This window comes from Cryptotermes secundus, unplaced genomic scaffold (genome assembly GCF_002891405.2).
Source record: "Cryptotermes secundus unplaced genomic scaffold, Csec_1.0 scaffold77, whole genome shotgun sequence".
NCBI classification, from domain to species: Eukaryota; Metazoa; Arthropoda; class Insecta; order Blattodea; family Kalotermitidae; genus Cryptotermes; species Cryptotermes secundus.
Genome location: NW_019739940.1, coordinates 436,442 through 451,732, shown reverse-complemented (window position 1 = coordinate 451,732; position 15,291 = coordinate 436,442). Strand labels below are relative to the sequence as shown.

Below are 15,291 nucleotides of genomic sequence, written 5' to 3'. Positions count from 1 at the left end.
AAGAAATGTAGATGCATAATGATATGAAGCTGTTATAGTAATGATGTAATTATAATTTTAAATGCAGAACTGAAAGACACACTGCTTGCAAAACACACATACCTACTCACTTTTGCATCAAATAGGTCAAAAATTAAATAAGATATATATTGTTAATATTAGATATCACTGATTTTAAAGTAAGTGCCAAGGTGACACCAGAACACACAGTAGCATAGTTGGTTGAGGCACTATGCTGCAAGCCGGAAGGTCATGGATTTGATTCCTGATGAGGTCATTGGATTTTTCAATTGGTCTAATCCTTCCATCCACACTATTGCACTGGGGTCAACTCAGCCTCTAACAGAAGTGAGTACCAGGAATCTTCTTGTGGGTAAAGGGTGGCCAGGGCACAACGCTGACAGCCTCACCGTCATCTGTGAGCCAACTGTCTAGAAAATATGGGAGCCTCAACGTCTCACAACCATGTAGGCCTCTACAGCCTGTTACAATGGTGAAAATGTGGCATTACAGTAGGTTTCTCTCTGAGCACCTGTCTTCTCTGTTATCATTCCACCAAATCTCCATACAGTATGCCCATTCAAGGCCACAGTACCAAGGGAGCTTGTCTGCCACAACTAAAATAGTAAGGGCTCTCATTGGGAAGTGATCAGTATGAGTCTCAGCCGAGGCACTTATCCAGTTTAGGAGTGTTAGAATTCGGCTCCGAATCGGAGCATGACCCTGTGTCACGCTTTTGCTGTAAGACTGGTATTCAGTACAGACATTCAGGCATTCTGCATTCATTGAAGATAAGATTATCAGCTTTGGTTGCTTACCACAGCCACAAAGAAAAACACTGTTAATGCTAGGGCAAAATTATTTATTGCAAATACAACATGACACTGCTGATTCATGTTGTTTGGTGAGAACTGTTACAATACTCTGTAGAGATAGTGTACTCACATTGTGGATTAACAATTTTCTTGGAATGAAGAAAATTACAAAATGATGAGCTTCACAAAAGTGGAATATGTATTATGCATGGAGTAAAGAAGAATTGCATATAACATTGTGATTTATAAACCTCATGAGAAGACACCAAAGGGGAGGTACAGAGAGGAATCTTGAAGCTGCTGCGAATGAGTTAGCCAGTCTTGGCTGGCAACTGATCCAGACAGTTTTCCTGTATGAAGTGATTGTGTGGAAGGAAATGGTTGTGGCCTACACGAAACTGCTGTCCCAGAATTTGGTGAGGGAGATCAATGAAAACAGATGAACAGGGGAACTATTTAGGTTTATGGTCTACAGCAGGTGTCACAACCAAGAAGATCACAGTCGGAACCTTTACATCTTTGAAACCTCAGATCTCATGAGGTATACTGATCTCAGTAAGGGTCAGATACAATATGCCTTCAGTATCTACACTGTATAGCATCAAGTGGTGAAATGATTAATGGATAATGATTTAGAGGGAAGTGGCTGTGGCATGATGGAGCTGTTATCCGAGCATTTGGCTGGAAGGACTGAAGAAGACAGCTAACTGTTCATGTATCAGTTTTTGACACTCTTGCAATTTTGTGTTATAAGTTACAAAATCCACAGCCGATTATGATGGTTGGCTGGTTGACAGGTTCATAATGACACTGTATCAAGCTGCAGAGATGAGTTGTTCGTGAGTACAGACTCACGAAAGAAAATCAGTCATTCCTGTCATGTCATGTCGACTCCCGACACAGGTTCAGTTCACAACTGCACTGTCTAGGAAACTCACTGTAAATTAATTCCTCCAAGAATTGATATAGGTCTATGCAAACTGTGTTTAAAATGTGTGTGAGAGTGAACTGTAATTATTATGTTGTTAGAAAGTTACTAATTCTACTCTCAACATGCGATGGGAACCAAAGTTACCACACTAGAGATCCCATTTAGCACAGGACTTTTCTTGTCTAACGTTCATACTCAAAGTATGATGTACCCTCAGTGATGTTCCAGACAAAGTATAGATACTGATACTTGAGTAGGTAGCCTCAGCATTTGCATGCAAGAACTAACAATACATTAAAATACCAGTCAGGGTAGCCACTGCCCTGGGCAAGACTGAGGTCAAGACTGCATGTGAGGCTGGTTTGTTGTGAGCCACTCTGCATGTTAGAATGTATATGAATTAGTAAATGGAGAGCAGGTGGTTGTGACCATCTGGAGGCATCCTGAAAAACTGAGAAAATCCTTTGAATGGAATTTGGGCCTTCTGGGTATGAGAATGAGATACCACACAATTCAATTGAATAAATTTCTAAAGGCAGCATAATGTTTTACATCACCATCTGATGATGATAGACTGTGAAAGACAATTTTTGAAGTCAGACCATATTATTCTTCACTTATTGAAGTCCCAGACTTTTTTGTGTCTATAAGCATTGTTGAGATGATGGAGTCTGTGTGGCCTGGCTTCCTATTTTGGGGGGGGGGGGGACCAAACATTTTGATTTATTTTGCAGGAAATTAAATGTGTATTATCTTAGTGTCCTTTACCAATAGAAGAAACTTGTCAAGAGAGGCTGCTTCCTGGTCTGTTATGCATTATCCATAATAATATTGGTCCATACAGAAATCAGACATAAGAAGTAAATTGATTACTTAATATTAGCCCTTCTTATTGTTGTTTCAAGGCAAAAAGCATGGGTACAAACAGATTTTCTGAAGCATATTGATGTTTTCGGTAATAACACTGATTTGAATGGTAATTGCCAATATTTTCTAAACATGGATTGTCTACTGATTTGTATTAAATATGTTAAAATATTTTCCCTTTGTTAGGCGGTGTATTCCCCATTTTCAAGAGATGCCTTCAGTTCTTTCCTCATGGCAACAGTATTTTTTTTCAGTGAATTGCGTTTAGTAGTGACGTTAAATGCAAACAAGCATTATTTGTGGGGGCCTAAGTTACAAATAGATCATTATCAGTATCATATTTAAAGATGAAATCATAAGTTCGTTTATTCCATCAGATGGCAGGAACGACCAAGTAAGTGTTTCTGGAGACAAAATTTGTTTTGAAAATAAAAGGTGGGAGTTCATGTTAACTGCATAGGTGGTTCTCAGATGTGTGTATATACATATACAGGGTGTAAATAAATATATGCTACAACGCTCTGTGCTAGATAAAGGAGTTCAATCTGATCATATTTTGTTAACATACCCATGTCCGATAACGCTTTGTTTGCGCGTTAGGTCCACTGGATTTTTTTCTCTGGGGTTACATACAAAGCCTGGTGTAAGAGACTCCAGTGGAGACACAACATGATCTTGTGGCCAGAATTGCAGTAGCGGCTGGAACCATCCGGGAAATGCCGGGAATCTTTCAAAGATTTCGGCATAACATAGCCAGGCGGTGCAAACATGCAATGAAGTTGACGGTCGCCATTCTAAGCAACTTTCACAATGTAAAACAACGATAACATCCCCTAAAACTTATCTCTCGGAAACTTTTATGACCCTTAGTGCCAAAAGGAAAATGGGGGAGACGAGGAATGCGTATAGGATATTGGTGGGAAAGGAAGAAGGAAAGAGACGACTGGGAAGACCAAGACGTAGGTGGGTGAACAATATTAAAATGGATCTTAGAGAGATAGGATGGGATGGTGTTGATTGGATTGATCTGGCTCAGGATAGGGACCAGTGGAGGACTCTTGCGAACACGGTAATGAACCATCGGGATCCATAAAATGCTGGGAAATTCTTGAGTAGCTGCAGAATTGGAGGCTCCTCCAGAAGGGCTCAGCTCAACGAGTAAGTGTGAAAAGGAAGCGTTTCCGGACATGGGTGTAGTAACAAAATATTAATCAGATAGAACCCATCTATCTACCACTGAGCGTTGTAACATATATTAATTTCCGACCAGTATATATTTCGATACGTGATGTTACTGTCCGAAATAATATCCAGATGTATAGAACTGATAACGTTCTCTAAGTTTTGTGTGCAAAATAGTTCCGGACTAAATTATTTAAGTTCTCTTTACACGTGCAACCGTTTTACAGTTTAAAATAAAATGAGTGGTTGTACGAATCTTTGGCACACTTGTCATTGTGTCTTAAATAAGTCAACTTTAAAAACAATATTGTTTTACAGTGTCAAATAATTCATCATTCTTTTGTGTTTATGCAAATATGAGATGTGAATAGTTTTCTTCAGAACCAGTTTCCATTGTTTTGGACCTTTATTTCCTGCATATGAGAAACCATTTTGGTATATGTGAATGCATAGTAGTCTTCTTGGATGTGCGCCGTGTTGTATGGTAGACCTGTGCCTATCCAATCTCGTAAGAGTAACGCAGATTTGAAATAGACTTAACTGCACTCAGGAGTGTACTAACCAGTAATGCATTCTGAATCATCACGCATAACTCAGTTACATATTTGAATACACAGAGAGGAAAGGGGGGCCCTTTTAAAGCAGCACTTTGAAGAACGGCATTTGTAACACAACCCTAGCATAACCCATACAGTGCAGTTTTCTTCTTCACTCGTCAGTTGAATGGGTTCTTTATTCTGCAAGCGGGATGGTTTAAGAAACAGCAATTCTTGTTCTTCTAGGAGCAAAGCAAACTGGTCACACGAAACAGAGTAGGACAGATATCTCTGTAAGAGAGATAGAGGTATCGTGTTGCAGCTGTCTACTACAGGACACTTTCCTTATTTATTGGTTCGGGTTTTGCCAGACAAGCACCCAGTCCTGCCGCATTGTTGCCAAGTGTAGTTACAGTTCATTCCCCTTCTTTATAAACTAGCTAAATTGAAGCCTGGCAGCAGTGCAAGGATTGCTCGGGAAAGAGCCCCAAGGTCTGTTGTAGGATTGTAACCTAGTCTCCCCCCAAAGAGAGGCCTGGCAATAAAAGAACCCATCTGCTTGTTAGAAGAACTAACACCCATATGTTAAGTGAGGAGGCACACCTGTAACTTGGGACTGACAAGGGTATGCCAGGCTTGCCACCTTCAGCGCACCGAGAACGAACATTGCGACCCTCATTCAAACAGTAAATTTGGAAAATGTTTATTTAAAATCAGGAGTCAGTTTGAGTATATGAACAAACGGCAACACAATATTTTCTCATTTTATAAGATTTAAAGCAACACGAACCTCCGCTGTAGTTCAAAACGCGTGTGATTTAAATGTATGAAATCTGCTGTGATTGTATATTCTTTAAAATTATATAATGTAAGGTGAGAACCGCACAGTCGCTCGTAAGGCTTAAACTTGTTTTGAAACTGTTCGTTAGAAATTATAAATGTGTGGCCCCCTCGCCCCCCCCCCCCAAAAAAAAATGGCAGACATTTTCTGATCATAGGGGCTTGAAACCTGAACTTCTTGAAAGTCTTGTCAGAGCCGTGTAGAGGGTAGTGATGATAGAGTAGTCGTATTACATGTCATTCTATAAAGCAGAAGCTCAGTTGTAAGACGGATTTTTTCATATACTTGCGTGTGATGATATTTCGTAGCCGACAGTAATAGAGAATGATAGAGAGGGGTTAAACGAGCTTATTTACGGATCACATTGGTGACTCTTTCATTCAACCCATCCTCTTCCCGGTGAGATGAGACTGCAGTCAGGGGAGCCAACCCCACCGCTGCAACCCTCTAATTAACAAATTCTGTAGTTATGCTTCCTTTAACCGAGATTGCGATAACACTCTAGACTTGTAACTGAGGAGGTTTTCGATTTGAATCTTGAACAGGGCATCGGCCATCCTAATGGGTGTTTCGTGGTTTTCCTCAGTCCTTTGAGGCAAAAATCTGGATGGTTTCTCCTTCCAGATCTTCAGTTATTCATGGTACCATTCCACGTTGTGCAGTTTGGGTGGTTTCGGTGTCGCAAGATAAAGCAAACAAAAAAAAAACGCCAATTAGCTACACAGGACCACGTACTGCGCGCATGATGCTGGGAATTTTAGAACCATCATTCAACTCACTGTTCGAAATATACAATGGATCTTTGAAATCAATGGTCGGATCTGTCCGGTCGCCATGTAGCACGCATGGGGAGAAGAGGAATGCATGCAGGGTTTTGGTGGGAAAGCTGGAACGAAAGGGAACCCTAGGACGGCCCAGACGTAGGTGAGAGGTTAATATTAAAATGAGTCTTAGAGAAATAGGATGGGGTGATATGGACTGGATTCATCTGGCTCAGAGATGGAGACTGGTAGAGGGCTTATGTGAACACGGCAGTGAACTTTCGTTTTGTAAAATATTGAAAAATTCTTCGAGTAGTTGAGCGACTGGTGGCTTCTCAAGGACTCGGCTCCTTGGAGGTAGGTAAGTCGAGAACGTCATATCTCTGGGCCGCAGTTCGAGTGTCGTTTATGCGTGTTTTGTTTAACGACGCTTTCATTGTTGAGGCTATATAGCATCGGGTGATAACGTTGACCAATGAGTGATGAATTGGAAATTATATGAAAAGAAGCGATCGTGACCGGCTCGAAGTCAACCGACATTTCGGAGAAACATGTCGCCTCCATATTCAGGGTCGAAGAGTTAGGGCGAGAACACACAAGGAAACAGGCAACCGTAATTTCCGAGAATATCACCGATTTCGAGCAAGCAACTGGTTTCCAGATTAGCAGGCGCACACTTAGGAAACTTATGTTTGATTAGATTCTCACATTATCTTAAGTGGGTATATTCGTCCGACGTAATGCATGATTGTATTTTTTTAATTTCGTGCCCTTCTTCAATGAAAGAAAATAATACTGATCCTGTCATAATATGTCGGTAGTTGAGACCGGTTGAGACGGTGTGAGAAGAGAGGACGACGACCATGAGGAAAATATTGGGAGGTTAATTTGTTTTAATTAGGGTCAATTTATTTTAACCAGGAAGTATCGCGTTCACGCGCGATACGAAATTTTGACATACAATGCAACAATTTCAGCAGGATAGAAGACACCTGATGATGGCCGTATACAGCCGAACCATGTACTGTGGAAGAAGGTTGACTGTGTAATAAGTTGCATTTAAGACTGAAATATATGTGAAATAAATGATATGTTAATGGGACAGGATGCTTAAATACAATATTAAGAAAAGAAAACATTGGGTGCACCCGTTCTTAAATGACAATTTAAACTGATGTGCTTATATTGTTTCGAAAGAACATAACCGGGACCCAGACTCCTTCGACTCATGAGCAATTCTTTGCTAAGCCAAATATATTTTGTCCCGCTTAGCATAGTCTGGGTGGCGTTTTGTCATATAAACCAGACTGTTGATCAATTAACTTCATAAAAACAAAATTAGCAGCTTCGTCATCCTTTAGTGTCACCATAACAAACAAATGAATCATGAAGCGCGTTACAAAACGGCTGACGCTAGGAAACCACGCGGCAACGGAATTGTGAGAAGACTAGCATGCTCCGTTGCCTGGAAATTGAGTTTCTCAGTCTCTCCGCGACTTGCATTGCCGTTTGCGCTGCTCCATGTGTTCAAATCAGGCTGATAACAGTTCTCGGAAATTGCGGTTGCCAATTTTCTTGGTGTACCCTCGTCCAAATAGAAGAGAAAATTACAAAAATTGATAGTGACACCAGTTCTAATATCCATTTTATACTTGAATCAAGCTCATCGGTATCATCAGAAGGCAACGAAGAAGGCATTTCGGAATCGTCACATGACTTGAATCAGCCAGGATTTTCTGAAACGTCGTGATTCCACCATTCTATCATTTGTCGCCTGCCCTGCATTCTGAAACAGCCTCAACCCAGCCGAGTACCTGGAGCAGTTTATAGCCCTCGACCTTGTACAGACAATAGTAGACCAAACTGATTTGTATGCGCAGCGGAAAATTGCAACAGAGTTGCCCAAACCAGGTACAAAACATCCCCGTAGTGTGCAGTGGCGGCCCGTTAAAATTACAAATAGCCTATCAAGAAATGTCTCGAGTTCCTGATATTTGCTGGAATGATTCGCACTTCACGAGACATACTCCTCATTCCAGTATTTTCATTGTATATAGAAACACAGATCGTGTCCACAAAATCCTGTTCTGGAAACTCTCAGAACTTTATCTTCAGGTACGCAGACGTATAGAGGTGCCCATGCTGTCGGGTGTACATTCGAGTGGGCCGGGTTGCATTTGTCGCATACATATTTGTGATGGGAAGTGCTGACCCCTTTGGTGACATAGTTGCAGCCTTTTGAAGGGAAGGGCTACCATGTTTATCAGGACAGTAATTAAAACAGTGTCCAAATTACAGAAGCCGCTCTATACAAGAACGTCAAGATTGTAGAACTATCCGTTCCAATCGTGGTTTTCTGAAGGACATGATTGAAGATTCAGAAAATCCGGGGAGTTCACTTTTCCGTGTAAACAAGCCGTAATTTTCCTCAGCTTTAAGGATAGGCTACTATAGTAAATGACAGGGAACAGGTCAAAATAGCACGCATATCAAACATGTAGTCAGAATGCATCATTCATCATAAAACCTATGCACACGGCGTGTAATTTGCTAATCAGTATGTTTCTTGTTATGCCGTAACACGAAAGATTGTGCAGTGGCCGAAGAAAGTGTTCTTTTATCTTCTGTAGCTGCTCTGTTCGTTTCATCACGTACTCCACACCCTCACCGCCATCTGTGAGTCGATTGTCTAGAAAATGTGGGAGCCTCGACGTCTCACAACCCTATGGGCCGCCACGGCCTGTTACAGGGATAGCTTTACCTTTTTACCTAAGTGCACGCCAAACAGATATTCAAGCAAAAGCTTTCTGTGCTATGTAACTTACAATAGTAAGACACTAATCGTTGGAGATAGTGACGCAGTTTCCTCGTCTTCTGACGAACCTGACGTTTCGACAACACCAGTTGTACAAACGCCATCAAAATAGGCACTTAAAAATACCTGGTATGTCAACTGCTGAGAAAAATAAAAGACCACAAAGTATTCCAAATCGACGCCGTGAACAGTAATAAAAATTGGACACAACATTGCAGGGTTTGTCTGAAAGAAGCATCAGGATGACACGAGATTTCTGTGTGCGCTTTGTGGTGTGCCTCTGCACACTGAAGGATGGTACACATAGTATAACACTCCAGAGCTCTACTGAACGTAATGTAAAGTTTTCTCTTTCTTCTTTTCTGTAATGCGTTAGTTCTTTTCCAGATTGAAAAGCCCCACGTCCTGACCATAAACCCCAGCATTTGAAATCTGCCTGTACCAGATATGGCTCCTTGTGAATTTTTCCTGTTCCCTAAACTTATGCAAACCTTAAAAGGTGAGGAGTTTGATGATGTGCAGACGGTTGAGCATAGTGTAGCAGAGCAGCTCTTGATGAATCCAAAAACTGAGTTTGAGTGCTGCTTCCTGCATTGGCAGGAATAGTTGAACAAGCGTGTGTGCTTCAAAAAGATGCTGGGAAGGACAGGAATAAGCTTTTTCCGCTCTTTCTCATTTCCTTTTCTTCACCCTTGATACTTTTCCTCAGTCCCAGATGTCATCTTGTGTCTCCTCCCATCCATATCTGTGCTCACACAGCTTCTCAGGCCGTCAGTATCTTGCTGGACAAAATTGCTGTTTAAAGGCCTCAGTTTGTTTACTTTTCTCCTTCCTTTACTTGGTTTACAAAGGTCTCATTTCCCAGCCAGCGTCACTCCAACTTTTCCCATGCTTTGCTGACCCAGATTCCTGAAGGTGGAGACAATACACGCTCTGGACCTCAACCAGAGTACACATTGCTATATCTCAGAAGACAGTACTTCATAGACACCACTGTGAGGTCCTCATATCTCACATACTTGAATGGGCCCAATGTAGGGTGTAACATCAAGTGTGGCTTTATGTGTAAAGTAATATTGTGACTTATTTAATTATTGNTTTGTTAATAACATCTTACATGCCACTTGCTTAATAAAGCCTTTAAAAGTTCTAAACTTTTAGCATAATATCTACATCACTGGTGTATACTATGACCGACACTGGTCATCTTCAGGAATCTGTAAAATAGCTGATGAAACTGCTGTGCTTATGTCCATAAGTTAAGTTTTTGGAGTATGCCCTCATCTATACGCCCATGTGTCTGTAACCTATATTAGTGTTATGTGTATGACATGTGGTGTTGTTTCTTATGGTAAACTTGTATATGTACTTACCCAGTGGTGATGGGTAGTACAATATTGTAACTTATTTTATAGGAACCTGTTAATCTTTGTAGTTTTGCTGGTATATGGAGTAACATTCTGTATGATCATCACCATTCGTTTCCAGGCTGAGCCATTTTGGAAAGCCGTTGATGTAACTGAGTTCCCTCAGTATCGAGAATATGTGGCACATCCCATGGATCTCTCTCTCCTGGAGCGAAACATGAAGAAGAGAATGTATGGCAGCACTGAAGCATTTGTGGCTGACGCAAAATGGATTCTTCATAACTGCATCATATTTAATACTTGTAAGATTTTTTTTAATGTTTATAATGTTCTGGAGGTTCAACTTGATTTTCAGCACAAGTATTTTGAAAACGTGGAGATTATCTTGTATAATGTTAGCTGTCAGTATAGTGACTTGGCTGTGGACAGGACAACTGGATAATCAAGGTTTGATTCTTGGCAGGGACAGATATTTTTCTCATCTCCACAGCATCTGGATGGGCTTTGGGGCTCACCAGTCCATCCCATTGGCACACAAGGCTCTTTCCCAAAGGAAAGAGACCAGAGCATGAAGTTGACACTTGCCTCCATATAGTGCCATAATTAAGAATGTGTGAACCTATACCTTTACTCCTTCATACATCTCTGTGGTGTGGTACTTAATTAAGCACAGGGAAAACTGTGTACCTTTGGATGATGCTTCAGATTGTATTTATGTTTTAACAGACTTGATAATAATGGAGAAATTTTATTTGAACTTTTTATTCATGTGTGTCATATGAATATGTCTTGCTAATAATCTTTATCTGCTTTATTTGAGTATTATAGTTGTTTATGTATCCATATATTGTAGTGAGAATGCTGAGTTATAACATGAAAATTATCCATTAATCCTTTGGAAATGTGGCAACATTCATGGACTTGGTGATTACAGTAAGAAATAGCAAGCAGAAGTTAGAATGCTTGCTTTCCTGTTGCATAGATTTTTGTTTCTGCGGGTTTATTACTATTAGTGATATTTTATTTGACTGTTATAAGAAGTTACTAGTTCATACATATTCTGTATGCATTAAATACATTAGGTAGATTCTCAAATTTGGCACTGTCACCATGCTAAAAAACATTTTCTGGTGGCTGCCATGTTGATATTTACATTCAGCAAAAGACATTGGCTCAACAAAAGGTATTCTTTTGAGGATCTATTACTGTTAGACATTCCAGAACCCTGAATTAAGCAGAGCTAGTGTCACTTCCGTGTCACAAGTCTGCTTCACTGCCATGTTGTTATTGATTGTAGGTAATTTAAAAAACATGATGCTGGAGAGGACACACAGACAGCGTGGTGATCATTTAAGCTCTACTTGCTTTCATTGAGAAAGGAAATTAGGCTATAAGTGGTATTCATAACATGTACACTCCCAGCGACACTGCTGCTGACTTCCATCCCAGCCAAGATGGTCCTTGCAATACACTAGTGGTGTGCTGTATTCCAGAGTAAAGAGATGAAGGTGTACATGCATTAAGGAATTGCAAAAGTAGCACCAAGTGTCATCTAGCAACAAAAGAAGGAACTATGTGCTCAGAGGGCATCTCACTCCACGCCATTCCAAGCATCACAGTTTTTTAACATAGTCTCAATTACTGTGCTTGCAGTCTGCTGCCTGCCGCATAAATGCCTTGTGAATGATTCCTTTGGAATCAAAGAAAATGGTTAGCAGTGCCTTTACTCGACTCTTTTGCATGTGCACTTTCTTTGGTTTCGGCTTCTTTGGGCTCACCCACGCTGCACGCTGCACTCTGCCACTTTGTGAGAGGCTCATATTGAAAACACCATGTCTCGTCACCAGTAACAATCAATTTTGTAAATTTTGTATCACTTTGGGCTGACCATAACATGTCTTTGCAGTGTTCCACTCTGGCATGTTTTTCATCGCCTGATAGCATGTGCGGTACAAACCGTACACAGACCTTCCATTTGCCCAAATCCTTGGTCAAAATTTTATGCACAGTACTTTTTGCTATTCCCAAAAGCTCCTCATTGAGTCTTGCAGAAACACATCTGTCTGATGCAAGGATTTCGGTCACTTTTTTCACATTTTCTTCAGTGCAACTTGTTCTCGGCTTTGATGCACATGGAGCGTCTTCAGTGTCCTCCCTGCCGTCACGAAATACAGCATACCATCGAAAAATGTTCGAGCGACTCAAACAATCACTACCGTACACACTTTTCATCATTTCGTATGCTTCTCCGGCTGTTTTGCCTAACTTCAAACAAAATTTGATGTTGGCTTTCTGTTCAGCCACCATTTTTCGACAAGCATCAGAACAGTACTGTTACCTTCGAAGTCAGAACACATGATGCAGCGATGCTTGCACTTTGAAATTACAGACAGCCACAGCTGAAAATTCAAGAATATTATCACCACAACTCACCAACAGATGGCATTGCAGGGCAAAATCTAAAAAAATGAATCCTAACGGATCCTGGACACACCGTGTATTATAAACAGAGTCTTCCATTGCACTGTTCCTGACTTCCATGTTTCTTGATTCTTAAAGCAGTTTGGCTGTTCCTACCATCCTCCTCCTGCTCTCCATATTGCAAAATGTGCATACTTGTTACAGATCAGTCCCGCTTGACCGGCGTAGCCAGGGTTCTGGTGAAGATATGCAAGCAGGAGATGTCTGAAATTGAGAACTGCCCAGACTGTTATCTCAATGCACACACACGCAAGGATTCATGGTTCATTGAAGTTTGTGTAAGTACAAAATGTACGACAAAACCTCCAGCATCCAGAAGGGAATACCATTTTCTGTAAAATGTAACTTCTGCTTACCTGATGGGAAAACTATGTCCCATTATGTCATGTTTTTTTAAATTATTTAAATTGCCAAGAAAAGAAGTCTTATTGACTTTGTGTGTCTAAAATGATTCTTTAGGCCCCAGAGATTATCTCAGATTTTTTTATTTGAATCGTTCACTTATTTTGTTTTATTCACCCAACCCCTGGAGGTTGCAGAAGTCTTGAAGTGTTTGTAGTTCTCTCCACGAAGCCGTTCTTACTTCGTTGCTTTACGAAGCATAAGAATGAGACACCGATATCTGTAGACATTGTAGAAAATGCCTTGCCCTTTCTCATCATTCCTTTCATAAAATTTACACCCCTGTAGCCTCTTATTTTAGCAGTATTTTATTATATAAAAAATATTATGGGAGTATAGTGATATTGTCATTATTAGTTACATTTCTGTGTTTTTTTATGACTGTGCTTGAAACAGTGACTAGCACACAACTCCAAATTCTGTTGTGGTTGTCATAATTTTGTCCTTTTCTGCTTTTCACTGAACACACATAGCACCAAATTCATCCTCCTTGCAAGGGCCATTATGCACTGTGTCATACATTATGTCAAGTCAGTTGTGTTCCCTCATGTATTAGGTCCCTTACACAATGCGAATCTGAAACACTGGTATGATAATTTTGAGCCATAAGAGGTGATGAGAGTGAAACTGTTCAGAATTGAGAGGTATAGGATCAGCTACTGATCAGTAGCCATCATGACATGGACCGTAACAGATCCACAACTTCAGAAGACGCAGTAGAACAGCAAGACCTCAAAAAGTGAAAAAGTGCAATCTATAATGAAATTGAACTTTAATTCATGAACGTTTAATCAATAATATAATTAAACTAGTTAAAGTGAACTTGACGCAGTGATGAACGTAAGTAGGAAGTGACTGAATACAAGTGAAAGTGAAAAGCATAACAAGTGACCTGAATTGAAATTTGATTCACAAACTTTAAATTTTTTAAACAATTTTAAATTTAAATTTTAACTTTTGACTTTTAGAACAATTTTAACTTGTGTTTTATGAGAGAGCTTGATTTATTGAGCATGAGCCTGAATAAGATACAGGATTGAATAAGTGAGAAGACGAATGTGATTGCGTGTAATTATACAGCTGTGTTCATACACCTGAGGATGACCTCTTGAGGTCGAAACATGTAGTGTAATAATAATGAAAATATGTTGTGTGGTCGGTAAAATTGACTGTAATATTGATTAAATACACAACAGGATGCAAGAAACAATTAAAGTGAGTAAGTGTTGCTTAAAGGCAGAGACAGAATCCAGTCTCCAAAATGTCGTGTTGAGAATATAAACAGGACAGACATAAAAGGATGATGGATGATGTCCAGAATCATAATATTTGTATTTCATGTAAAGTTTTTACCAAATTTTCTGTTGTAGCGTAAGCCACACATCCTTGTCTGGGCCAAACTAAAGGGATTCCCCTTCTGGCCTGCCAAGGTGATGCGTACCAACAAAGAGGGAATGGTGGATGTGAGATTCTTCGGAGCTCATGACAGAGCGTGGGTTCCTGTCCGAGAGTGCTTCTTGTACAGCAAGGCCATGCCTGGGTCTACCCGCAACAAGAAGCGTAACAACTTGGATGCCTGCATACAGGTACTTACACTTCACCCTTGTCATAAACATATAACTTTGTGCTGCAGTTTTACAGTTTCCAGTTCAAGGACCAGATCTGGCCCCTTTATGATACAGTGGCTAAATATTTTTTGAAAGTTGTAAAGGTAAATTACACTTAAATGTAACATATATGTAGGTCATCCAGGAAGTAAAAAGGAGTGACATATAACACTTGTGCAGGTCAACAGTTCTCACCATTTCAAGGTTAATGGGCCTCATTAAGCTTTAGTAACAACCCAAGTGAATGACGCCTTGATTCTATCATTTTGAGATTTTTTGTAATATTTAAAAATGAGTACGAAAATTGAGAATCCCCCCGATTGTGAAATATGAGCTGTAATTTTGTTTTTGAATACGCGGTATGCCAGGGATGACACATGGGTAGCAACAGAGTGACTGGTTCAGTGGACTGGTGGCAGATTTTTATAGTGCAGGCATACAGAACCTCATCACATGATATGACAAGTTCCTGAATCTTCATGGGGATTATGTAAAAAAATGATTTAAGGTCTGTAATTGTCATGTAAAATAAAATTTTATAATTTTATTTATTTAATTTTTTATCACTGAACAGTCTTTACTTTCTGGGTGACTCTCATAGTAAGGTTTGTATATGTAAACGTCTGCATGATACATTTCTAATTTAAAATTGCTTAAAACAGGGTTGTCCACATGTTTGCCAGTTG

The 15,291-nt window shown here is 40.1% G+C and overlaps 1 protein-coding gene across 6 annotated transcripts in view; it reads left to right on the top strand.

Annotated features, from left to right (window-relative positions):
- LOC111872013 overlaps positions 1 to 15,291 on the top strand; it is a 120,930-nt gene that overhangs the window by 47,176 nt on the left and 58,463 nt on the right. For all 6 annotated transcript variants that reach the window (XM_023865478.2, XM_023865481.2, XM_023865476.2 and 3 more), the window contains exons 6-8: positions 10,237 to 10,417; positions 12,741 to 12,874; positions 14,369 to 14,584. In XM_023865478.2, the coding sequence (XP_023721246.1) occupies positions 10,237 to 10,417; positions 12,741 to 12,874; positions 14,369 to 14,584 (531 nt within the window). The remainder of the gene's footprint in view (positions 1 to 10,236; positions 10,418 to 12,740; positions 12,875 to 14,368; positions 14,585 to 15,291) is intronic.